The sequence below is a fragment of the Aptenodytes patagonicus genome, chromosome 1 (genome assembly GCF_965638725.1).
Source record: "Aptenodytes patagonicus chromosome 1, bAptPat1.pri.cur, whole genome shotgun sequence".
Taxonomy (NCBI): Eukaryota; Metazoa; Chordata; class Aves; order Sphenisciformes; family Spheniscidae; genus Aptenodytes; species Aptenodytes patagonicus.
Genome location: NC_134949.1, coordinates 13,823,957 through 13,851,900, shown reverse-complemented (window position 1 = coordinate 13,851,900; position 27,944 = coordinate 13,823,957). Strand labels below are relative to the sequence as shown.

General features: G+C 41.6%; 1 protein-coding gene across 2 annotated transcripts in view; it reads left to right on the top strand.

Annotated features, from left to right (window-relative positions):
- RELN (reelin) overlaps positions 1-27,944 on the top strand; it is a 300,351-nt gene that overhangs the window by 159,601 nt on the left and 112,806 nt on the right. For both annotated transcript variants that reach the window (XM_076328234.1, XM_076328227.1), the window contains exons 9-11: positions 3,438-3,534; positions 6,295-6,535; positions 24,157-24,302. In XM_076328234.1, coding sequence (XP_076184349.1) covers positions 3,438-3,534; positions 6,295-6,535; positions 24,157-24,302 — 484 coding nt within the window. The remainder of the gene's footprint in view (positions 1-3,437; positions 3,535-6,294; positions 6,536-24,156; positions 24,303-27,944) is intronic.

Genomic DNA, 27,944 nt, shown 5'->3' with positions numbered 1-27,944 from the left:
TGGCTTAGGAAAGAAACGGCATTTTTCTCTAATGCAGTAAGTTACTGATGTAGACTTCTTTATGGTAATCATTGTGCATGTTTTATTACCCGTTTTCATGGCTAATTCAAAACCTGGGCATTCTTGATTTAAAACAAGCCTATTCTAATCTCATTCAAAAGGTTTTATGTCATCTTGTACAACTTTTTCTTTGGAGGACGGGAGGGTATGAAGATTTACAGCATGACATCCTGCCCCTGCTGCTCTGCTCGGAGCTGACAAACTGTTTATTACCATCTCTGGAAGCAGTGTGAAGGACACCTCCCTTCCCCCACTGAATTTGCCCTCAGTTCCTGCTATGTTACTACTTGAATTTTGATCATCTATTTGTTTGCAAAGTCAGAGTATAGCTTTGCTGGTCAAGGTAGAGGCAAACATCCAAACTGCAGATTTCTATTTTAAATAATCCTAGTTTAGGATTAGTGAAATAATAGTAATATGGAGTAATAGTAATAGTATTAAGTAATAGTAATATTGAAAGTAATATTGAAAATTGTGGCTTTCAATACCGTCTCAGCAAACCCGGTCCTGGAGTGCAGTTGTATGTTCACCTTCCTCCCTTTTCTTGGGAAGAAACTCTGAATGTAAGCTAGGATGAATATTGGTTTTGTAAAAGACACAAGCACCAGATCCATGTGCTTCCTGTATATTTAAAAAATACAGTTCAAATGGCAAAGATTAATGCCTGAACCTTGTTGATGATTTTTTCAAATGGATGAATTTAATTCTTTTTTTTTCATTGTCAGTTCGAGTTTTACAGGATTAGATACTTAAATGATAAATAATCTTGCTATCTTATGATTCTGAGTCAAGAACATAAAACCACATTTGTCATCACAGCCAGTAACTGCTACATACATTGACCTTGAGGACTTTCCCAAACTAGTTTCAGTCTTAATATAACCTGTCCTGCTTATTAAAATAATAATAAAACCAAGCACTTGTCTCTTCTCTTTTCATTCTCTCTCCATCACTCTCTTTCCAATAACACGAGTGAAATACCACGTCTACTTTGCAAAGCCCTTTTTTGGTGGCTCCATTTCTTTTCAGCAATAACTTTGATCTTCACTGCATAGTTTGAGGGTGTTCAGGTTTAACAGGCAACATTTTTCATATTGATTGTACTGACAGGGACCACTCATTTGCTATTGTCTTTACAGTATGGGCAGCAAATATTGCCTTCTCCAAAGTTTTAGCAGCATATTTGGACTTGGCTTTGTTTAAGAGCGCTGAACCAGAAGTTGATTGTAACACTAACTGAAATGGCATGTGTTATAAAGTCTATATTGCTGGTTATTTTTACTGTTTATGTTCCTTTAATTTCTGTCTAACAGAAAACTCAGTATGTTGCTGTTTTGCCTCACAGCCTGTGGCCAGCCAAAGTGGTTAAACTGGCTTAAGTTCACTGATTTTTGAACTGAATTCCCCTGAAATAAAATGAACGAGTGTGATTAAGGGTTGGAAGTCCTGAATGCCAGAGAAATAGGAACCGACAGCAGATGTCACTCAGTAAAGTAGACCATCTCAGCAGATGGACAAATATGAAACGTAAAGGCTTTTCCTGACATCATTTGGTTTTAATATGATAGAAATAAAACGCCTTGTCAGTAAAATATAATCAGACAGTTGCTTTGTAGTCATTTTGTAATGACTTACTTAATGGTTCGTAATTCAAAGGCCTGCTGCCTTTGCAATATTAATTATTCTGTGCCTCGTTACAAGGCAAGAATACATGTCAGACCAGCTGAACGTACCACACGCAGCTGGAGTGGCTCGGAAGTATCTGTTCCTCTATTTACAATTTAACATTAGTAAAGAAAGCAACTTTTTGGGTCATTTCCAGGATGACGGTTGATGTATCAGGCAAAATTATAGCGACGGGATTTCATCCCATGTTTTGGGGTGGTTTTCCCCCTGCAGAAGTATGTGATGTGTATCTCAGAGTAGAAAAGCAGTTCTGTAGAGCTGAGAGCTGCAAACGTGAACTGCCTGGGGGGAGCTGGGGCTGCGAGCAGTGTACTTAATGGCATATGTTCCCATTAAAATATGTAAGCTGTTCTCTTGTACAAATGGTTGACACCTTTTTAATCAGGCCACATATTTCATTACAAAAATAAGTACCCCGAGTTGGAAGATGATAGTATTTTATGGTCAGCAGTTTCCACATCTATGTATATATATTTCCACATATATATACATTTATATATATTTTCAAAAAATGTATATACACAGTTTTCAATGTGACTGAATATATCTGAAGCACGCATAAACCTAACACACTACTCATAGCACACATAATACATACTCCTACTGTGAGCAAAGCTGTGGCACTCACTCGGTAGTATCCTGATGCCATCAGAGGTGCTGTTTAATTGAGAGCTGCTTCTCTTAAATATGGAAGGTAGCTGATGTCTGCTGCTTTGAATCTCACATTTCATTCTGCTTATGAAGTAGAAATTTTGATCTTTGGAGCACAGGTTAGGATTTGTCTGTTTCACTGGCTGTTGAATTTTCTGAGGTGGATGAATTATCTGGTGTCTGAGGAAAAATAGTATTTTTAGTGTATTTAATTACCACTCAGGTTGTTTATCATGTTTTCTAGGTTGAATTTTTCAATCCCAGTTTTTGTTATTTTGACTGTCCCCTTTATTAATTGTTAAGCTCATCTTTTGTGACAACACCCAGAAGGCACCCTTTTATAAATCAAAAGTAAATATATTACCCTACCTTGCAGGGGTGCCATAAGGCTTAATTAGTTCATTTTTGTAAAGTGTTCTGAGATTCCCAGATCAGCATCAAATGTTTATTATTAAGTATAGGCTCTAGTGAGTATATTGGATGATTTCTTAATTTAATTCTCTTCAGGCATCCTTAAAATAACTAATTTTGTAATATCTTTATTCTTTTAAATTCCTAAAGCACTTTTGCTCTTGGCTCAAGTAATTCTGTATACATTTTCCTATCACTTACTGTATTTTTAGTTCTGGAAATATTTTTTTCTATATAGTAATATGAAAAACAGTCTTTGTTTTCCCTATGAATTCTGCTATGTGGATTATTCTCTAATAAGAAGGTTTTGTTTAAACATTATATGGTGGGTTTTTTTTCCTGCAGTGGGGGGTGTTAAGTAATTTACTTGGCTTCCCTTGGGAAATTTGCAGAGATTACACGGCACTGCTGTGATTTATCATTTCTACTTTATTTCTGACTCATAAAGCATGCATTATTTTGTGTTTACCTTCAGCAACAGATCACAGGAAATTTCATCATCAATCAAAGCGCTTTAAAATCGGAAGAAGGGAGGATGTGACAAAGGCACAGTCAGCAACTGTGGTTATTGGAGGATCATTTATTGCTTCATTGTGTCGTAACACTTCTCATTTTATTGCTTTTCCCAGGATCGGGTTCATGTCGCTTCAGTTACTCAGATCCCAGCATCACTGTCTCCTACAGTAAGAACAGTTCTGCAGATTGGACTCAGCTGGAGAAAATTAGGTTTGTTACAGCTTTTTAATCATTTTCATGCTTTCCGGCTGAGCAGGTGGTGTCTAAACCTGGCTCTTTTAAAACTTGTTTTAATTGTTAACTTTTCAGTTCTCACTTGTTCATACACGTTAAAAGATGAGGGATGAAATTATGGCCACTAAAGCTAATTGCAGAACTGCCGCTGGTTTTGGTAAATCAGTTTTATCCATCGATTATGTGGGAGTTAAGGAAGAGAATGACTTTAGAGTTAAAATGCAAGTCCAAAAACCAGCAGGTTCAGGTGCCTGAAAAACCAAAACTTTGATGACTTTTGCATTTTAGCACCGCTTTTAATGTCAGCAAGAGCCATAATTTATAGTGTTACAAGTTCCTACTTCGGTAGGATAAAATGTTCAAAAATATAGTTTATAGTTTGATATGAACTCTAGGCTCCTAACACTCTTATAACAACATTATGGTGAATTATGCCTTGTTTTTCAAACAAACTGGTTTACATGAAAGCACAAAGGATTATGAATGGGGATTTTAAAATCTTTTATTGTAATATGCACACCTTTAAAGGCAGAATCTGTATCGGAGATGGATTTTTCTAAGCGAGCAGAACCAATGTTTTATTAAATAATATTGGGAAAGGTATTTTGTGTGTTGGCATATATACATAGTTACAGAAGTACAACTGGGGAAGAAAAAATGCTGTTTATATGTAGTGCCCTCGTAGTGTCTCAGTCTGCCTCCGTGCATTACCTTAGTGTCTGTGCCATGCAGGCGATTTGCTTGAGCCTATTTTCAGTCCATTGAGACAATTTGCAGAGCAAGAGGCTACTTAATTTCTGATGAGTAAGCAAAACTCTAGCTGCAAAGCTGTGGATTTCAGTATCTCATCCTCACGCTCCTTGTAGGAGTGGGATTATGATTTCGTTGTCAAAGGCACAAATTACGAACAATTTTAGTAAAACAAATGGTGCTAATTCTTATCTCAGAAAAATATAAAGCAAGAGTAACTTCACTGCAGCCACTGGGGTTACCTCATAGTAACCACACAATACCTTTTTTTTTCCTCACATTGATGCACAATTATATGCCTAGTTCAGTTACCCTCATAGCCCTGCAAGCCAGAAACTCAAGAGTTGTGATGGTGCAAACACAAGCCCTTGAAACTCAAATTTTCTGAAGTTAATGCATATAGAGTTTGTCTGTGCTGCTTTACCTTTGACTGCTGGAGCCAGCAGTAGAAAATAGGTCAATAGAGCAATGTGGTGCGAAGTGGAGAGGATGAATTATGAAAGGATGCTCGTTTCTCCTGTGGTCTGTATGAATTACAGTGTTTATCTGAATGTGCTTCAGCAGCTTTCACTGTGCTACATGCAGCTCCAGGGAACAGTGGGAGAATGGGGAGAGGTGGGACAGGAGAGCAGCTGTGAAGGGAGGGTGTTTTGTCGGTGGTGTGTTGGTGAGATTTCAGGTTTGGAGTCCTGGGGAGGGAGGGGAAGGATCTCTCGCGGGGAAGGCAAGTGCTGTGTGTGGGCTCAGGGAGAAGCGAGGACAACATCTCAGAGCAGCATTGCAGTGGCGGGTGAAAGACATAACGTTTAGCAAGTGCAGGGTGATTTGTGGGGGCAGGTTCTGGGTGTGAATATGGGCCAAATACAATTGCTTTTTGACATTTCACTACACTAATATTTTGCTTTACAAAGAGAAGTTCCTCTATTTTCTCCTATAGAAGCAAGCTATTGGTGCCTTTTTTCCCTAAAAGCTCTGGACTGTCTCTGACAAACTATTAACCCACCAAAGCATCACTACCAAGACAGAGGCAAGGTTGAGTAGCTGACATCTTGCAAACCTCAATTTTGTACCTCCTTGCAGCCTGAGGTTTGAATGTAGGTAATTCCCTTGCTGGATAATTAATAAAACAAAAATAATAATTCTCAGCATCCCTTCCTTGCACACAGACCTCAGTCCTTTCATTGCTAGTAGCAATGTAAAGATATTCACCCAGAGCTCGGGATGAACCTCAGTCCTTTCACAGCTCTGAGGACAGCTCTGGGAAGCAGAGCTCAAGGCCCTGATCATTGCCTAATACTAATACTCCAGGTCTGCCTCTCCTCCCCACATTTTCCATTTTCAGCAGCAAGAGAGAGGACAAATGGGTTGTTTTTTCTGTATTGTTCTTGAAGCAGAACATGGAAAGAAAGGCAACCTGGCCCTTCCCATCCACAGAATAATCCTGACAGCAGGGGTGTGGGATTGGAAGGACACGTTTGTCAGAGAAAATTCCCAGCTTTTCCCTCCAGTCATTCTGCTCCATCCAGATCTATGAGGGACTGAGGCACCAGAAGTCAGGAGTTTCTTTTGGTGAAAGCTCATGCAAAAATCACATTTTGGGAGACCTGTTTTTGTAAAATGCTTTCTTAACATTTCTTTTTGGCCATACCTGCAAAATACTGACAATGCCCAGTCACCTAGGAGCTGTGACCAGCATCAAGTATGAACGTTGCCCTGCTCTTTCTTCTGCTCTCTAAACATCTGCATTGATCTGCTATTTATTGCCTCAGCTTGCACTTTCTTTGAAGCAAGGCTGGCTGTATGTGCACTGCCTGGCACAGTGGGACTCTGCCTCAGGGCAGGTATTTTCTGATCTCCATAGAAGATTTATCAGCATACAAGGGATGTCAGCACAACTGTGTCACACCTAGTAAATGTGTTAAATGAGGGAAAAGTGTTCCTGGTTATGGCTTAAACTTGGTCTGATTCCATATCATTGTTTTTCAGTGCCCCTTCCAATGTCAGCACAATCATCCACATCTTGTACCTTCCCGAAGATGCTAAAGGGGAGAACATCCATTTTCAGTGGAAACAGGATTATGTTCACGCTGGTGATGTGTATGAAGCCTGTTGGGCTTTGGACAACATCCTGATCATAAATGCTGCTCACAGAAAAGTTGTGTTAGAAGATAATCTTGATCCTGTGGATACTGGCAACTGGCTTTTCTTTCCTGGGGCCACGGTTAAGGTTAGTCTGATTTTCTATGGCTTAATGTTATTATTACTCTTGTATGTAGAAGACGATAGTAACATCTAACCAAACTGAACACACAAGGGTGCATAGGCCACTCCATCTGCTTCTAGAATTGGGCTCTTTTTCACTTTGTTTTTACCTTTTCTCTGTCCCATCAGGGCTTTCTAGAACAATGCAACTTCTCTGCCATGACCAAAACCAAATGACAGTTTATACTGTCATGTCAAAGATCATGTAACAGAAAATGGGAAACAGCTTCCTTTTAGCAAAACAGTGCAATATTTTTGAAACAAATTCAAGTCTCTCCATTGGATATTTTGAAATCCACCTGTTTGTTTATCTTGGTGTTGTTCAGCTACCACTACTCGCTTCATCACAAACCATCACAAAAAATTACGGTTTCCCACTTTTTCTGACTGTGAATATCACGTCTCCATTGCAGCATGCATTCAGGTAATGGCTGCTCCTTAAAAGTCTCTTTTTCATTAAGATCCTGTTTTGATATATGAGATCCAGCAAGATCATACAACCTTGGGAGAAACTCTAAGAAGCCCTATGAGATCTCTGTGCACAAAGTTCCTTCAAATGAGGAGTTCAACATCTGGAAATCAGTTGGATTCTTGCTTTCTATGTTTCCAAGCAGCCAGAAGTTGAACAGCAGATAACTTTCTGTTTCCATCCTATTTTTCATTCACAAAAAAGGCAGTTTTGATGTTGGGGTTCATTTATGATGCTGGTAATGGTTTTGGCAATTGCACAGGAAACAGATGTCGAACACTGAGGGCAGTAAGAGGTTGGTTATGACCTCATCCTTTTCCCACAGAACCTGATATGAATGGCCTCAGATTAATCTTTTTAGAAATAAATACTCCCACTAATCTACTCATAGTACCTGCATATTGACTTTTTTTTACTTCAGTAAGACCATTTAAACTGCAATGACAAAGTTTTTATATGAGATTTTAGAATCAAATAGTGTCCTGCATATTTAATGAAGTAGTTTTCTGCAATCAGTTCACATTTGTTGTGTTGTCAGTCTTATCACTGGATTTTAAAAGTCAACCCACACATGTGAAAGTGTGAAAGCAAAGCAAGGATTAATGTGCCATAGGCGCAGTTACTTATTCTCAGCTGGCCAAGCCTAAACACTGCTTGCTCCTTCTGAAACATGCACAAATGGCATCTAAACCTTAGCAAGTAAACCTCTTTTTTTCTTTTTTCTTTTTTCTTCTTTTTTGTTTTTTTTAGTTAAACTTGGCCAGTTTGTGTCAATACACAACTATGGTTACATCTAAGATGAGAGACCTAAACACAGACATTGCTTAGTGCTTCTAGACAGAAATCCCATTCAAGCTCAAACCTTATATGAAATGTGCGTGAGGATTCACCAACCTGCCATTCCTCCAAGGTCATCTTCTGTTTTAGGGACAAGTGAAATGTGCCTCTGTCTGTTCCCAGCTGACATTTGGCTATGTGTAGCCACTTACACCAGGTTAAGGCAATGTGTAATGCTGTGGTGTAGCCACACTGGATTAAGGCTATGTGTGACGCAGGGCTTTTATTCTTCATGAGACCCTGTAGTTATTTCAAACATTTTTAGTGTATCTAGATTGTCACCAGAGCACTCCCATACTCAGATTTCATTTTTAAGGTTTTTGCTCCAGTTTTTCCTCAAATTTTCAGGAACAATCTTGCCAAATATGATTTGAACAGATTTTGCAATGTGAATTTCATGTTATGTCAAAAGTAAAACTATAAATTGGGTCAAGATTTACATCAGATTCAGCACAGACCCTGTTGTAGCATTATAACACCAAGAACAATTTTTTTGACAAAGTTTTTGTGCTTTTCAGCATTGGAACATTATATAAAACTTTACAAAAACTTCTAATATTTTCTTTAAAACTTTTAGCATAGCTCTAATCTCAGTTCATCACAAACACACTATTTTGTATAAATAGAAAGGTGAGAATCTTTGTACATTGTGCTAATGACATTACATCACATTTTAAATGTAACCACACCAGTCACCTCTGTTTCAAGCAGCATTTCACAGCAGTCAGATAACTTGGCCAGTATAATGGCAGAATGACGGCCACAGTGGGTGGCACATCTTCATGGGATTCCCAATATTGTTAATGCTCTCAGGCTGCAAGAGTTCATAGAAACTGGGGGAAGCTTTTAGGAGATTTCTCTATCATAGCCAAAGGCATTGGCCTGCCAAATAATGTTGGAGAAATCCTGACAGTGCTACAGGGATAGCTTGCATCAAAGCTAATTCTAGTTCTCTTTTTCCTACAAGTCCTTTTGCTTCCCAGACATCTAAAACTTGCTAAATAGTCCTGATGTTTGTTCGGAAAGTCTGTATAGCAATTTTAAATTTTTACTAAGGGATCAGCAAATTTCATTGCTATGCTGTGCTACCTTTTATAACTCTCACCCATGTGCTTTTTAAAGAAGTTCCCATACTCACAGTCTATCACTATGCCAAACTCCATTTCAAGCTCATGAGACCTTTTCTCTGTCATCCAAGCCTGTTTGTGCCATACAAGTTTCAATTCATATCTTCCTGTCCTTTGTCAATTAGTATTTTAGATAAACTGGCCTTAAAAATCTTTCTTGAAGTTTGCATTAACTTCTTCACTGGCTTCCTTCAGTGCTTTTCCTTATGAGTTTCCTTGACAATGACAACGAAAAGCCACATTTCTGGATGTTATTTGTTGTCTAACTCAGTTTTGATTAGTATATACAAAACTGCGGGTCAATTCTTTTCCTAAATTGTGCCATAAAGATAAGCCATTTCATTGGACTGAGGGAATGAAATATTAAGGAAAAATGATCTTTCTAAATTTCTTCCATTTACTGGGGTTATTTTCTGTATTCATCCTTTCATGCTCACCACCTTTCGCCACCCAGAATGATTGATATTGCATATTTCTCAGGTAGAAGGGCAGTGCCAGTCTGAGATAGCTCATCCAGCTGGCAGTCAGAACTGAAAGAGAAAAAGATACATACTTATTTCCAGCTAGAACGCAATCTGGCCGCTGTCGTTAAAGACAACAAAAAAAGTTTTTACAAATATATTAATGACAAGAAGAGAGCCAAGGAGAATCTCCATCCTTTATTGGATGCAAGGGGGAACATTGTCACTGAGGATGAGGAAAAGGCTGAGGTACTCAATGCCTTCTTTGCCTCGGTCTTTAACAGGCAGACCAGTTATCCTCAGGGTACTCGGCCCCCCGAGCTGGAAGACGGGGACGGCGAGCAGGATGAACCCCCCGTAATCCAGGAGGAAGCAGTCAATGACCTGCTATGCCACCTGGACACTCACAAGTCTATGGGGCCGGATGGGATCCACCCGAGAGTGCTGAGGGAGCTGGCGGAGGTGCTCGCCAAGCCGCTCTCCATCATTTATCAGCAGTCCTGGTTAACGGGGGAGGTCCCGGAAGACTGGAGGCTTGCCAATGTGACGCCCATCCACAAGAAGGGCCGGAAGGAGGATCCGGGGAACTACAGGCCTGTCAGCCTGACCTCGGTGCCGGGGAAGATTATGGAGCGGCTCATCTTGAGGGCGCTCACAAGGCATGAGCGGGACAACCAGGGGATCCGGCCTAGCCAGCACGGGTTCATGAGAGGCAGGTCCTGCTTGACCAACCTGATCTCCTTCTATGACCAGGTGACCTGCCTAGTGGATGAGGGAAAGGCTGTGGATGTGGTCTACCTGGACTTCAGCAAGGCCTTTGACACTGTCTCCCACAGCATTCTCCTCGAGAAGCTGGCGGCTCACGGCTTAGACAGGTGGACTCTGCGCTGGGTCAAAAACTGGCTGGACAGCCGGGCCCAGAGAGTTGTGGTGAATGGAGTTCAATCCAGTTGGCAGCCGGTCACGAGCGGTGTTCCCCAGGGCTCAGTACTGGGGCCGGTCTTGTTTAATATCTTTATTGATGATCTGGATGAGGGGATTGAGTGCACCCTCAGTAAGTTTGCAGACGACACCAAGTTGGGTGGGAGTGTTGATCTGCTCGAGGGTAGGAAGGCTCTGCAGAGGGACCTGGACAGGCTGGATCGATGGGCCCAGGCCAACTGTATGAGATTCAACAAGGCCAAGTGCCGGGTCCTGCACTTCGGCCACAACAACCCCATGCAGCGCTACAGGCTTGGGGAAGAGTGGCTGGAAAGCTGCCTGGCGGAAAAGGACCTGGGGGTGTTGGTCGACAGCCGGCTGAACATGAGCCGGCAGTGTGCCCAGGCGGCCAAGAAGGCCAATGGCATCCTGGCCTGTATCAGAAATAGTGTGGCCAGTAGGAGTAGGGAAGTGATCATGCCCCTGTACTCGGCCCTGGTGAGGCCGCACCTCGAATACTGTGTTCAGTTTTGGGCCCCTCACTACAAGAAGGACGTTGAGGTGCTGGAGCGTGTCCAGAGAAGGGCAACGAGGCTGGTGAGGGGTCTGGAGCACAAGTCTTATGAGGAGCGGCTGAGGGAACTGGGACTGTTCAGCCTGGAGAAAAGGAGGCTGAGGGGAGACCTCATCGCTCTCTACAACTCCCTGAAAGGAGGTTGTAGCGAGGTGGGTGTTGGTCTTTTCTCCGAAGTAACAAGCGATAGGACGAGAGGAAATGGCCTCAAGTTGCGGCAGGGGAGGTTTAGATTGGATGTAAGGAAAAATTTCTTTACTGAAAGAGTGGTGAAACATTGGAACAGGCTGCCCAGGGAAGTGGTGGAGTCCCCATCCCTGGAGGTATTTAAAAGACGTGTAGATGAGGCACTTAGGGACATGGTTTAGTGGGCCTGGTGGTGTTGGGTTGACGGTTGGACTCGATGATCTTAGAGGTCTTTTCCAACCTCAATGATTCTATGATTCTATGATTCTATGATTCTGGTAGAAAAGGGAGTAGTTTCTCTAAGTGTTTACTTCTGGACTGCCCCAGCAGGCATTGTTCAGATGGTGGAACCTTCTCCTTGGAGGCTCTGTGGCACATCTAGGGTAGTGAATGAAACAAACAAGGGTATGAACATGAGCCCATGATCTTGCACACCTTAGTTGTTACAACATCCCCTTGCTTGGCTTTGGCTTGTGCCTTCTCTCAGGCATTATCTTCAAGGGATGTACCCTCATGAATGGGCCAGGGACCGTTTCCAGTAGGCCGCAGGGATGACATGATTATTCTGGGAGGAGGCAGTTTGCCCAGGTGGATGCAAACTCTGCTGTGTCATTTGCTGTCAAGGCCAGAGAATGGTCCCTGGCCTAATCCGGTTACCATTATGGTCCTAGCATGTTACGACTGCTCCCCCCACCCATGCCTTCAGCCATTCCAAACCTTTTAAGGGAATTGTCATTAAATACCATTTTGTTGCCTTAGTGGGTTACTCTGTCAGTAAAGATAGGCATTAAGATATGGTTTGTTGATAGTTTAGAATAAATGTTGCTGTTGCTTACATAGTTAGGTGTGGTTCAGCAAGTTCTTTCCCAATAATTGCTCAGGAGGTGGCTTTTAGAATTGCTTGTTATACCTGGTACATGCTCTTGTTGGATGCTTATCAAGTTGCAAAGAAAGTATGGGTTTTTTTCTGTAGAAGGTTTACTTTGGTAGTACTCGAGGTCTACTAAAATAAATAGCAAACATTACAAATCCAGGAGTTTTGCTGGTAAAACTGCTCAGATTAATAGTTGCTTAGATTAATAAGGTAAAAAGACAGCTGAAACAAAGAAAAGTACTACCATGAAGACTGTTGTCTGAGTCCTGGATTAGGTTCTGTGATGGATTCAGTCACTGCAGTGGACAGTGCAAGCATTAATGGTAATTATGCACCAATGCGTTCACTCCAGTTTGGTGGATTTGGACAGTGTGTTCTCAATAAGCACCTGTGGGAACTTGCCTGTGCCCAGCTTGGGAAGCAGTTTCTCCTCCTCTCCCAGTCTGCTTGAGCTTGGACTAGGAATTTCATTACGTTTCTTGCTGCGCTCAGGAGCGGTTGTTACTCATTTGAAAGCACATGGCTCGTTGCAGACGCAGCTGGAACTGGCTACTGAGATAGGAAGCAAGCTGAGAGATAAGCCACTGAATTTGTGTGTTTCGGTTCCAAAGAAGACAGCAAAAGACAAGAAAGACACTGTTAGCAAGGCCAAGCAACCCTTAGGAGATTAATTGGATCCACTGGAATGTATTTATCTGCGTTGGACTGTGTGGAAGGGTGTTGAACAGGGTAAATTCCTGACTGCAGTTCAGTATTTCCAGTGACAGCTCTGAGTGTGAGCACGGCCTTGCAACCGAGCATGGTTAGGATGTTGCACTGGTGGTTGAGATTGCTGAAATGCATGAAGCAGTGCTATGCTCCAAGAGCTGTTAAAGGTCTGTGAACCTCGAGACTTCCTAGCTAATTGGGGGAAAAGATGAAATCTTCTTCCTTCAGTCACACTTCTTGGATCTCTACTCCTGTAGAACAGAAAAGCGATCTCATCTTTCAGCAGACACTTCATACATCTTGTATATTTGTCCAGAAATTGTTGTGTTTTGAGCTACAACATTTGCCAAGTTTTTTAGTTTTCTCTGACTGCCCTGGTCCAAGATTGGATGTGCAAGCTCAAAAACTGAGGTTGAGAAAGGAGACAACCTCAGCAGTCTTATGGTTCATGTCTCAGCAGTGCTTTGATTACATAAAAATAGCATTGAGACCAAACCATCTGTCTCTGGAATTTTTCCACATCTGGGAAAAAGCAGTATAGATCATTACAGACACTAGAGCGGCGATGTATTTGATCATGATGTGTTAAACCAGTGACACTTCTCACCTTTGAGAAGAGTCCAGTTACGGAATTGCTGTCCCACAGTAGTTGCAGCCGCTCTTCACTTCGTGGCTGAAGGTTGCAGTCCATCTGGTCAGCTTAGTTTGTTTGGTCTGCAGGACTTGAGGACTACACCTGAGGTTGTCTGTGCTGCTGAGCTGTGAGCATGCAGCCTGGCATAGCATGGGATGGGGAAAGGGGGGAAGATCTGTGCCAGCCTCACTGAGCAAGTTGGGTTTAGGACCAGGGAATGGTACCTGATGCATATTATTCAGTACCATGGGCATGACCAATAAATCCTGAAAACGTCCCAATCCCAATATCCTGATACAGTAAGCCCCTTAAGTAACAGGTCATCACCACTCAGCTCATTTTAATTTCCCAGAAATGCATGCCAGCTTAGCAGAAGAGAAAGCTGCATAAGAAGAGAGTGGGAGAACTGAACACTCACACTCAGGAAAATATGCTGAAAATGTGTCTGTAAAACTCTGTGACCTTTCACCACACCCTGAGCAGAGCAGGGCTATCGACATCCTAGATCTGTGAGTCCTTCCTGAACCTGTGTTGTTGTGTGTCACTGAGCAGAGAAGACATGCACACAGGCCTAGGAATTTGGCAAAAAGAAAGGCTGATTAAGCTATTCCACCCTCCCAGTTCCAGAGCAGATTTCCAAATCTCTGAATACTCTGTTAATTAATAGGAATGACATTGGATAGTCTTCTTTCAAAACAAACATCCTGATATTCCGTATATATCTTTGTCGGGTTTAATTGTTTGTGCTGAAATGAACAAGATTTTTTTTCCATTTTTTTGTTTTAAATTCTTGTTTAAAAAAGGTTTGAGGTACCCATTGTCTGAATCAGATCAAATATATTTGTTTGCAGGAGGAAAGGTGATGCTCTATGTATGCCAGCATGAAAATGGCAGATTGAAATTGCTATGACCTCATATTGGACAAAATTACACAGCTATAGATGCTTCTGACAAGACTCTTGTTTTTTGAATAAGATATAGCAAGGCAGTATTTGGTCTGTGGGCCAAACCCAGCCTTCTAGCCAGCTGCTTTGCCTCGCAGGAGCCCTCATCCACCACATCTTCCTGGGAAGAGGCGAGCAGGCTTCCTGCTGCACCTCATCTGAGAGCCATTCCTGCTTCTCTGTGGGTGGAAGGAGGAGCGTGAGCAGGGAGGAGAGGTGAAGAAAGCCGAGCAGGGTGCGCAAAACCTGTCAACCAGCTCCCTTTAGTGATAATGTGGGCACTCTGAGCTGTGCCCATGAGGGGGCATCTGTATATCCATAGGGCTGGATCTAGCCCATGCATGGAATTGCTCTTGCTTTTTTTTTTGTTAAAAATCACACTTTTAATTAAAATAATAATACTCAGATACAATGCCTAGGGGGTCATTGGAACTGATAGGTGGTTGACTGTGGTGCTGTGAGTTGTTCGGGCAGCTGAGAATTGCTGTCGGGCAGCAATGCTGAACCTGCACCTTTCTCCATGCCAGTTCCCTGTGGCTCGGAAGTGTGGTGGAGGGTGGCAGGGAGCCAGAGTTAGCTCTGAGCTGGCGTCAAAGCACCAGGGGTCTTTCCTGCCTCCTAGAAGGAAAGAATTTGGTCTTTGCAGGTCACTGTTGGATGCACATTAATAAAAACAACATTAATTGACCCATTAAATGCCAAAGAGTAGAAACTACTTTGGTTGACTCTTTCTTAGAGACAACAAAAAAAGTTTTTACAAATATATTAATGACAAGAAGAGAGCCAAGGAGAATCTCCATCCTTTATTGGATGCGGGGGGGAACATTGTCACCGAGGATGAGGAAAAAGCTGAGGTACTTAATGCCTTCTTTGCCTCAGTCTTTAATAGTCAGACCAGTTATCCTCAGGGTATTCAGCCCCCTGAGCTGGAAGACAGGGATGGCGAGCAGGATGAACCCCCCGTAATCCAAGAGGAAGCAGTTAACAACCTGCTACACCACCTGGACGCTCACAAGTCTATGGGGCTGGATGGGATCCACCCGAGAGTGCTGAGGGAGCTGGCGGAGGAGCTCGCCAAGCCACTCTCCATCATTTATCAGCAGTCCTGGTTAACGGGGGAGGTCCCGGAAGACTGGAGGCTTGCCAATGTGACGCCCATCTACAAGAAGGGCCGGAAGGAGGATCCGGGGAACTACAGGCCTGTCAGCCTGACCTCGGTGCCGGGGAAGATTCTGGAGCGGTTCATCTTGAGGGCGCTCACAGGGCATGAGCGGGACAACCAGGGGATCAGGCCCAGCCAGCACGGGTTCATGAGAGGCAGGTCCTGCTTGACCAACCTGATCTCCTTCTATGACCAGGTGACCCGCCTAGTGGATGAGGGAAAGGCTGTGGATGTGGTCTACCTGGACTTCAGTAAGGCCTTTGACACTGTCTCCCACAGCATTCTCCTAGAGAAGCTGGCGGCTCACGGCTTAGACAGGTGTACTCTGCGCTGGGTCAAAAACTGGCTGGATGGCCGGGCCCAGAGAGTTGTGGTGAATGGAGTTAAATCCAGCTGGAGGCCAGTCACGAGCGGTGTTCCCCAGGGCTCAGTTTTGGGGCCGGTCTTGTTCAATATCTTTATCAATGATCTGGATGAGGGGATCGAGTGCACCCTCAGCAAGTTTGCAGACGACACCAAGCTGGGTGGGAGTGTTGATCTGCTCGAGGGCGGGAAGGCTCTGCAGAGGGACCTGGACAGGCTGGATCAATGGGCCCAGACCAATTGTATGAGATTCAACAAGGCCAAGTGCCGGGTCCTGCACTTCGGCCACAACAACCCCATGCAGCGCTACAGGCTTGGGGAAGAGTGGCTGGAAAGCTGCCTGGCGGAAAAGGACCTGGGGGTGCTGGTCGACAGCCGGCTGAACATGAGCCGGCAGTGTGCCCAGGCGGCCAAGAAGGCCAATGGCATCCTGGCCTGTATCAGAAATAGTGTGGCCAGCAGGAGTAGGGAAGTGATCGTGTCCCTGTACTCGGCACTGGTGAGGCCGCACCTTGAATACTGTGTTCAGTTTTGGGCCCCTCACTACAAGAAGGACATTGAGGTGCTGGAGCGTGTCCAGAGAAGGGCAACGAAGCTGGTGAAGGGTCTGGAGAACAAGTCTTATGAGGAGCGGCTGAGGGAACTGGGGTTGTTTAGCCTGGAGAAAGGGAGGCTGAGGGGAGACCTCATCGCTCTCTACAACTCCCTGAAAGGAGGTTGTAGCGAGGTGGGTGTCGGTCTCTTCTCCCAAGTAACAAGCGATAGGACGAGAGGAAATGGCCTCAAGTTGTGCCAGGGGAGGTTTAGATTGGATATTAGGAAAAATTTCTTCACCGAAAGGGTTGTCAAGCATTGGAACAGGCTGCCCAGGGAAGTGGTTGAGTCCCCATCCCTGGAGGTATTTAAAAGACGTGTAGATGAGGCACTTAGGGACATGGTTTAGTGGGCATGGTGGTGTTGGGCTGATGGTTGGACTCAATGATCTTAGAGGTCTCTTCCAACCTTAATGATTCTATGATTCTATGATTCTCACTCTAATTTTACAGTGGTGTAAATACACATCATTACTTTCAGAAGAACAGATGAGGTTTAATCATGCTTACTGCAGAGTGTTAGAAACATCAATAGTTCCCAATAACACAGAGGATTAGTTCAGTTCATGCCAGTTAAGTGAATCATTAAGGAAATTGGTCATCGCCAGAATGACCAGTGTTGTGCAAACATCATGAAATGTCCTCGAAAATTAAGAACCATATGAATCATACGTATCACTCATAAACAAGCAAAGTGTTTTGAGCACTAGCCTTTGAATAACAGTCTATAATTGGAAATGATGAGTGAAAACATACTTTATAAACTGTTTGTTACTACGTCACAGGACAAGTTTCATCCCATTGTTTTGGAAAGGGAAGGTGCACTATAACCCTCTGTGCACCTGGCCTGCTTGCGCAGCCAAGGTTTTCGTTCTGTAACCTACATTAAATGATGTAAAAATGTAGCATGTGGGAAAGATTAAAGCCCTGTTTATCTCATGGGAAAGTACTCTAACCACATTGTGGTTTTTCTTTTGGTCAAAGAAGGGACTTCAGGCCAGAAACATTAACAGCCAAATCCAGAGAATTTAGAATTTAGAATCTTTCCTAAATTCTGTCATCATACCTTTGCTGGCTAAGATATTGCATACAGAGTATGATTTTATCAAGACTGAATCTATCCTTGTACCTGCTATCATGTCAAAATCTAAAAATTTTTAAAATCTGCATGACTCATTCCCAGAAAGACACAATATCTAATTTATGGCTCCATTGACAATGCTGCTTTAATTAATTTTCTTCATCTTTTTTCTTGTTCCTCTGCTTCTCATATCTCATCTGTTTGCATTGCCTAGATTTTAATTAAAAAAACCTCTCCTCTCTAAGGAGCAATCTGAAGTGGCAAAAATAATCCCTTAAAATATTACAGTCATTAAAAAATTGGCTGCGGTCAAAGCCATGCATTTTCAATTTGCCGACAAACGATATTTTCGTTTCCTTTTAAAGTACGTTTTGTATTTGAATAGCATACACCAGCCAGCCTGGCTATCAGAGATGCTCCTCCAGCTGGGTGGGCTGCGTGACAACTCCTTAATGGGGGAAATTGATGGCCCTCTGCTCATGTAGAGGTGAAGGCATACTGGGCAGATTTCTTTCCATCTGCCGTCAGCCCTTTGCAAGCTGGCACTGCCCAAATGCCCAACGCATTCATTCCAATGCAAGAAATGTCGCCAAAAAATAAATTGTGAGGCTACAGCTGTCTGCAAGAATCATCAGGGCCATTAGGCCCAGGAGAGATAATATGAATAGGTGCATCAGTGTTCGTCGCTGATAAAAACCTAATTAAATGATGGTAAAGATGACTGTGGATACTTTAAAGGCACAGAGGTGAACAACATTTTCATGGAAGTGTGGGGATGAACCTCGGGAAGATGATATGCAGCACCTCAGCCAAAAATCTGTTACACTGAGGAATTTCACACTAGTGTTTCCTGTTGATGCTTCTCCGAATGGCACAGTTGTATCATTTAGTTCCCCTCTGTTCTGTTCTCCAAGTAAAGAAATCTCATACTGTAAAGCCAAGAGGTATTTATTGATTCACAAGTTTGACTTGAACAACTGGGACAGAGGCTGGTTTGGATGAAATTCAGTGATTCTGTTTACATTACCAATCTTTGTCTTTTGAGCTTCCAAAAATCTTCAGGGCTGTGTCCTTAGCTGCAACTGTGGCATAGACTGATCTGGTTGACACTTGTGCTACTTCACATGGCAGGGTGAATGGGAGACCTCCAGAGGTCCCTCCCAGCCAAGAGGTCACACTGAGGGTAGCAGATGTCTCCTTACGTGGTGCTCTCATGCAAGTCTTTAAAAATATGGAGATTGTTCAAGCATGCTACCTGATGTGGGATCCCAGGTCTTACTTGGGGCCCTTAAGCCATTTAGATGCTATGGAAAGTTGGTCAGTATTTATTTATGAAAACATAAATAGGTCCAGTTGGAAAGTACCTGTTTCACCAAATCTGATTTTGCTGCTTTTGCTGACCAATGGTTTTGAGCAGTCCTAATTGAAACCCTTCTGCACCTCAGACTATCAAGAGGCTTTCCTAAAAGCGCCTACCAAAAAAAGGTGAAAGCTGTAGGTAGAAGATGTAAAATGTAAGGAGTATAGAGTAGGATAAAGAGAGTGGCAAACTGTTGACAAAAATTTGATTTTGAAACCATGCACTACTCTCTCCCATAGTCTGTATCTTCAAGTTATCAGCTAATGCCCTCATAATGTATGACAGAAAGCTCACCTGGATTAATAAGACTTGCTGGCTCTCATAGACAACGTGGCTAAGAACTGTACTCATAGACTAGAAATATTCATAGATAACAGCAATTTTAGCATGAAAATTATTTTTTGTAGTAGTGGTACCATTGTAGCACCAAAGAGCCCTGAGCAAAGAACGTACCACTGCTGCCTCTTCAGGCGCAAACTAAAAAGATAGCCTGTGTCCCAGGAAATTGCCATCCAATTATAGAACAGGGGCTGGGGCTGGGGAGATGTGAGAGTAAAAGGAAATATTGCAAGAGGGGAGAGTGCTTATCTGGTAACCTGGTAAGCAGTGCATTCTTCAGTGTAATCAGTGACAAGGCTTGTTGAGGAAAGCACTAAAGAAGTGTCTGAAGGACATCATCTTGTGGGGAATTTGCCAAGCATGGTGAGCAGAATGGGCAAGGGCATGCAAGTTAGGTCATCTCACCAGCAGACGTAGTGGCAAGCATCGGCAGTCAAAGAAAAGTGAGCAACGAGATGGTGCATATGGAGATGGTGGAGGCAGGTGAGGATGAGCTATGCAGGGCCTTGAAAGTAGGGAAAAAGCAGTAATACCATAACTATCCAGTAGACAAACTTTAGAAACACAGAAAATTCAAAGTGAAGATTAGATTGAAAGCAAATCCAAGCATGCTGAGATACGGGAATGCATCCAGCCAATTTTCATTTTGCCCTATTCATGCAAAGCAATAGCTTAACAATTGCAGCTAGTGAATAATAGTATTGGTAGTGCCAGATTAAATTAAACTGTTTTTTTTCCCCTTGGGATGACCACAGTCCCTGAACAGAACTTGGCTTCTTTCCGTTTGGCAACAGGCAGGGGTTGTTTATTTAGGAATACAACAGTTTACTTAAGGCAGGCTGGTAGTCCCACTCCAGTTGCAAACAATAGGAAATAGCTACTGTTGTGAAGTGGCTCCATTCAAGCGCCTGCAAGTGTCCTATGTTCTATTATGTAGGTGATTTGGGAGAAAACTTTGTTTAATGAAGGTTATCAGACTTGTCAAAGGATTTATTCTCTAAATTAATTTTTCCTCACAAATTAGTTAACTTTTCAGTGTTGTAATTTGTGCAAGGACACACTAAATGTTCCACATGCTTTCAATCCCCTTTAAATAAAATTAAACTCTGCTTTAGTTCTGGACCTACAGCTGATGCTTCTATGGTAAATGGAAGAGAAATATCCTACGAGTTGCTGTCATTTGGCCTTTTTATTTACAAAATTTGCACAGCAAGCTAATTTGTCCTTATCTTATAAATCATTTAAGTGTAAATAAAGATGAAACAGAGAACAAATTTAATCTGGAATTCGTAAGAGAGAACTCTACATCTACATAGAGACATCTGCAGTATCTCCAGTTTAGGGAGAACTTAATCCAGTTAGTTTCAAAACACAGTACATGTTCATTCCACATTTTTTATCAATTTAGAATGACAAAAAAAAAAAAAGACCTGTAAAATTCAGTCCTTAAATACTGGAAGTATATAGACTACCACTGCAAGTGTAAAGCCTTTAATTTGGGAAAGAGGCAACACAGTATGTAAACTGTACTTCAGCTTTTCGTTTCTTGGATTCAAATTCTGGGTTGAACCCAAGAGAAAATTAGTCTGATGGTTTCAATTCAGTCTCTAATCTGTTCAAGCCCTATTAGAAAACCGCAAAATAATCCAACACAGTCAGCAGCCTCCTGGATGTAGAACAAGACTGACAAGGTAGTTGGGGGTGATGCCGGTGAGGAACCATCTCCTGTGGAGCTTCTTTTGCTCCTGGAAAATTTGGCTGAGTGCTCTTTGAGGTTATTCACCCCTCAGCAGCCCACTGGATGAAAAAAAAAGCAGTAAAAGCAGCGACAGACAGCGACTGCTTGGAAAAATGAAAAAATAAAAAGGAAGCTAAATGTGAACTGGGGGTGATGATTATACGGGTGAGGGAAATGTGGCAGGTGAGAGAGGACGAGATCATGAGCAGAGGAGCCCTGGCCCTTGCTGGGGCAGCACGGCTCATGCAAATGGGGCTCGTCCTCATCTGCTTCTCCCATAGGCATGTGTCTAGGGTCCCAAATGGTGGCACTGGGGCAAAAATGTACCAGAAAACGATGGCCCTCCCTCAGAACTTCTTTAAAAGCCGTACCTGTGTTTTGAGCATCTTTCTTACTCTCTTTAAAGGTAATGAGCTTCTATGACTGGTTTCATAGGTATGTAGAATAACAGAAGGAGCTAAACCCCAGTATGAACTGAACATCTACGTAGCTGTTTCACGTGAGATTCAAAGCTAACATGAGCCATACGTTGCGTGGTTCACTAACACATAAAATATGCATAAAATACATGTTCATACATACTGTGTAGCTGTGTATAAAAGCATAAAGATAGTTTTATAGAACTAATGAAACAAATGATGCTTCTGAGCTTTCATAAAGGGTTTGTCATACGCCACTGTATAAATAATTACTTATTCACCCCTTTGCCAAACTGCCCACTTATTTATCTTGACAACCTAAATGGAAACTCCATGAGATGTACTTCAGTAAATATTCTGTTAGACAGCAGAAGGACATACAAGCATGAAATGATAATGGGGTTGTGTCTGTTTTGTGTTTATTTTAATAGGTAGCTTTCATCAGGCAAGAGATTACTAATTACATACCCCGCTATCAAGTATATACTTACATATAACTTAGCACCTGAGAAATAAGTAAGGCTTATAAAGGATTTTCCAAAGCTTGTATGCAATTGTAATAACTAGCTCGGTAGGATCTATTTGTCTATTTGTTTCCTAAGAGATGAAGGGTTACGTACAAATTTGAATTAAGTTTTAGCCTGAATACTTATTTTTAGTGTATTTACTTGACTGCCTGCAGATAATAGGAGTTTTGTGGCAGACATTGACAGACAAAGGATACTTCATTTCTGTTCAGCAAATGAAGAAAATTCTGAAAAGCAAGAAGCAAAATAAACAAATTATTCTTAAAATTCTGATGTTAGCAATACCTGTGAGCATGAAGGATAAAATCAGCGACCAAAAACCATTTCTCAGTCAATTATAAATAACTGCAGAGTACAAACAGTGTTTTTCAAAGAGAAGTAAAATAAAAAACTGTTTCATTAATTTCTGCAAGTTATAAAATATTTTATGTGTAAATTATTCTGCCTTTTCAGTGGCAGCAGCTGCATATATGGTGCACTGTGTGTATGGTGCATTAACAGAGCAAGGAGACTTGTGACAAAATCTATTTAATTTCTGTGATAAATTATCAACACTTCAGAATCTTTCTATTGCTTTGACCTTTCTTTGGAAGAAAAACACTTTAACAGCAATTTGTTTATTTTAGAAGTTGAAACAGTCTTTACATTTTTATAGTGTGTTTATTTCTTTAAGTGATATTTAGTCAGTGTTAATAAACATAGAGCTGTTGTCATTCAACTATAGACCAGAAAGTCTCTATACAAAAATCAGACTTCAAGTACTCAGATTTTTTTCTAACAATATGTAGGCACCTCTAGAAACGTAGTCACAAATTACATTCCTAACTAGAAATTGATTGCTAAGTTATTGGCAACCATACTTAAAAAAAATCAACAAAATAATTTCAATTATATCATTTTTTGGATTTATAAATGAAGGAAAAGTTATAGAATCTGACAAAATGTGTTATTTTGTACTTTGTTTATAAAATCCCATAGACAAAGATGTACTGGGCAGTTTTCATTTCTTGCCACATCTTTCTCTTTGTTAAAAATTTAATTACTAACTTATGTGGCACTACCATGACATTTTAAATGCAGAAGAGGTGATTGTCATACTTTCCCTCGGCACATTATGAAGGGGTTCAGAGACAGGAGGACACTGCATAGACGATACTGAAAAGGTCAATACAGTTTGGCATTATTGTATCTCTTTTTCAGATGTTGAACTGTGGTAAGAATGCAGAATTATTCTAATTAATCATTTCTTATTTCAGCTTTCACTTTTAATGCAACCAAGATTTCCCAAAAAAAAGTCTTTGAGCTATTTATTACTTCTATCAGCATTTGTTTTAATACAAACAATTCAATAAAATGCCAAGTTCTCAGTTTGCATTAGGGCCAGGTAGATCTTCTTCAGAAGCTTACAGTATCTGCTTCAGCCACCCAGATTTTGCAGACTTTTACCATTTTATCAGACACACAAGAGGGCAAAATTAGGATGGGAGAGAGAAGAAAATCTGTACTGTAACCCCCATGTGCTCCTCACAGACGGCTTCTTCCAGGTTGATATGTCTGAAGAGTCGTGGTAGTTGGTGCACATTGGGGCAGACGTGTGGCTTCATTTGATGCTGCTGAGGTGATATATACAGAAATGCAATAGGAAAAGCAGACACATTGGCTGTGAGGGCAGCCTCAGGACCCCTTAGACTGCTGTATCACAAGAGCTAGTTGCCTATAGAGCTATTTGTTATGCTATTTGAATTAAATATAGCAAACAGCCTTTTCACTCGTACACTTCAGGCCCAAAGTTTACTGTATGGCAATGCATAGCAATTTTAAACGCAAACACCTCTGCTGGCAAAAATTCAGGCATGGAAATCTGATGTGTTTCACAGCATGAAACTCTTATGTCGACAAAATATCCATAGCAATATTTGATATACTACTAAAGTTATTTGTACACACAGTTGTATGTGCCAGACATAATGGCAATACTTTAAAATAGAAATAAACATCCAAAGATATGGTACATGTCTTTTCCATGCAAACACATTTTTACAACGGTCTGAAGTGCGTTTGTAGGGAAACAGGTACGAGATTAGGATGCAATCATCATTGGAGATGGGCCAAGAAAGATAAAAGATCACCATCCATTTTTTATTTTTATTTTGTTTCAGGTGTCGGTGAGTCATTAGATAACGTACAGCTCGCTCTGAGCTCTGACGGTGTGTGAGCAGAACAACTGCCCTTGCAAATCCGATGTAACGTCACTTCCTTTTGTCCACAGCATAGCTGCCAGTCGGATGGAAACTCCGTCTACTTCCATGGGACAGAAGGCAGCGAGTTCAATTTTGCCACAACCCGGGACGTGGACCTCTCCACGGAGGATGCCCAGGAGCAGTGGGCAGAAGAGTTTGAGAGCCAGCCTAAAGGGTGAGTGCCCCTCACCTGCACAGGGCCCTACGCAGGCATGCAGCATCACTCCAGGGATCAGGAAACTGGATAAACAGAGCATTGCATTTTGTCTTTGCTCTGTAGTCAGGGAAGATTGTGACTAGGATAAATAGCAATACAGTAAATAACAAGTGATTGTAGATTTAGGAAGGAACAAGTCCGGAAAGCCCAGGAGGAGCAGTCTGTCTCCAGACCATTCTGTCACCAAAGATTTTAATTTAAAAAGTTGTGCTTGTAAGTTATATAGTCATTCTGAAGAAACACGTGATGTTGATCTGTTTTTTCATTCTGTCACACCTGAGTGTTCTTAACAAACTCATATCCATATGAAATCAAATTCCTTGAGAAATTCATCCCCCTCTGGATCTCTGCTGTGAGCCACGCTTTGCCATGAGAGACCTCCTGCTTGTGCAGAAGCCTGCAGGTGCCGGAGGAGGAGGAGGTAGAGGCGGGACAGCTGAAGCAGCAGCCTGCTCTCACCTTCCAGCACCAAGAGCACGGCCACGCCTGCCGTCCCAGAGCTGAGGATCTGGCTGATAATTTACTATTTTTACTTTAAATATATATAGGGATTCAAAGAGTACCTGTAAAGCCAGATCCAGCAGGGACTGCTGCAAGGGCAAAGAAAGTAAAGAAACTATCTAGGACAGCAAAATTACCACTCTTACCAGAACATGAGTGAGCTTTGAAAAAAAAAATTATCCTGGTAAAGTACCACTTTATATACCTCAGTCTATAAATTCTGACAAAAAGAAATTAACCAACAATGCAGTCTTGATTCTTTTTTATTAAAAAAAAAAAACAATTCATTAGTTGCTGTAACCCCAGGGCAATGAGAAACCTACATTGTTAATTTATGGGTCTCTACTGAATGTTGATTTTAACCTACAAAGTGCTTCAGATCATTAGCAGCTGATTCAAATGCTGCCTATGCTGTGCTGAAGGTAAAGAGCACCTTTTAAGAAATACATGCTAATGTGCCCTGTGGACATGTGGTTTATTTGGGGCTTACAGAAAAAATATTCACTGTGAACTCTGTCCCAGTCTGAATAATCAATCCATGGCATAGCGGGTGCTGTTTCGGACAAAGGAAAGAAAATGAGTACATGTGTGTTGTGTGTTAGGTGACCATGTGGGATACATTTGAGATGTTCTCTTAGTCTCTTTTTCATCTTGAAAAAACAGGATGGGAGTGTTACCTAGGGACACCTGCCCTGTCTGTAGATCCTGTCTCTGCTGGATCCTACCTCTGCTCTGGAGGCCAGACCCCTCATCATCAACTGTTCTAATCAGGACACCTCCTTCTTAGATAACGAGTAAACTTTTAAAAAACAATTACAGTAGCAAATACTGCAGCAAGTAGAAATATGGAAATAAAATGCTTATGCCATACCCTGGTTAGCAAATGCACAATTTCTTCAGAATTAGGAATATTACATTTTCACTGTCACACAAAGTCTAACTCCAATCCGCAGGTGCTACTGCTCCCAGCTGGGAGTGAGGCAGGGTGCAGCCAGCAGATGCATTTTGCACTCCTGTGCTGTGTGCAGTTCCAGGAACCGGGCCCTGATCTGCCCCTCCTGCATGTAAAATCTTGGTGGTGTGGCAGCCTGCCCTAGCAGGGGGTAACTTTGTTTTCCAAGGCACTAAGCAGCCAGCCCAAGTTCTCACAACCTTTTTTTTAATTTTTTTTTATTTTTTTGCTTTTCAAATTTTATTCTGTATCAGAAACTTCCTTCTTTGAATTGTTGCTATAAGAATGGAGGTTTAAATTGCATGCAGCCGTGAATACACACTGAACTCGGGTGATGTTATGGACTACGTCCCCATTGTATAAAATTGTCACCACCACTGTCCCTCTTTTCAACATTTCTGTGGGGCTTTGCTTTGGGAATTGTACACAACTGCCAATAGATGAGCTTCCTTATTTCCTTCTTAGAGAAATGTTTTTTAATGTTATTTGAACTACATTTGAAATATTGTTTTACTGTATTTAAATAGTCACAGAAACACTTTATACCTGAGACAGAGCTTGCGGAAAGTTTTCAGGCTCCCCTTTGTAACATCAGCTGGAGCCTGTCAGCTCTCAAAGCAAAGGCAAAAGCATCCCCCGTAAGGGAGAGCAAAAGGAAGCTCACATGTGGGGGTCACCACCACCTTCCTCTGCGGCAAATGCTCTCAGAGGTGAGATATCTGAAGGAGTTCAACAGTGAGGGCAGAGGAGCTTATCATTGTTTTTAATAAGCAGTTGACTGGTATTTTTCGCATGTCCCACCTAAAGCAGTAGGCTACATGGATAGGGGTTGCTGTTAGTACCACGTGTCCTCCCACTGTCATTCTGTTTCTCCTTAATTGCATAAATTAGGGCCTGATCCTAAAAGTGGACAGATCTTCACATCAGGCTGCCTCTGGCCTCTCTAGCATTGCAGCTTTGGACCTCTGTGTCAAGCAGATCTAATTTAGATCCATATATCATTCTATCATCTGTTTTGTAAAGAATAATTTCAAGTCATGTGAGGGATAAATGAATCCAAATGTAATGTTTAATCAAGAATGTCTACATCTCTGTCATGCCATCACCCAGGTTCCTTCTCCATTTGTCCTTACAGACAGTGTTTCGATGTATTTTTATAAAAATGTCAGTTTTTTAACGTTGTAGAACTTTCTGGTTTTCATTTCTAATGCTGCCTAAAAGGAGAGGATACCTGGAAACATCCATGGTCTGCATCATTCATGACCCCGAGTTGTTTTGTGGGTCACTACAGAGAGTGTTTTAACTGAGCTAAATAGAGCATACAAAAGATCAATGGAGCATGGTGAGATTTTGTTGTGTAAGTTAAAGTAGACACAACTGTTTAACTCAGTACTTGCCTTCAGCCCAAGAGACCCATTTTCAAAATTGTATGTTGATTATATTGCACATTACTTTTAAAAAGTCTGCATAACTAAAATACTTCCCTCAGAATTAGGGTTAGGTTAAACTGTGCTTCCATTAACATATTTATATCAAAAAAGCTTTTCAGTGATGCTAAGCTCGCTAATTCCTGTGTAAACGACTGACAGTTTTAAAGCAGGATTTCCAAACAGGCACATTGCTGGTCTGTCACAGCTTAGGGCAATAGGGAAACTGGCAGCTTTTAAGAAGATCCTAGAAATACATTTTGAAATAGTTGGAATGGTTAAACTGATAAATAGACTATTAAGTTCTTGAAATGACAGTTTTTGAAATTGTCATATGGCACATCGCTGCTAGAGGTTGTTTCTGATGAAAGTGGACGGGAAAAGGCTCTGCCTTCACACAAAGGTTTCCGAACGTCAATGTTTTCTCATTCATCCTGAATCATGCTAGCTAGTTAAATGACTGGATTATCAGGATTTAGTGATTCTAAATAATGTCATTGCTTTATCCATTGCTTTATCAGCCTTACATTTTTAAAAAGCTTTATTATGAATTAATTAAGATTTCAACATGAATAATAATGTATCAGACCAAAATAATGTACAAGTTTTTAACAGTTTCTAATCTTTCAAAATATTTTAATTGAGTTTTGAAGAAACCAACGCTTTCATGATGAAAACATATTTTCAATAAAAAATATTTAATTGAAAATTCTGCAACAG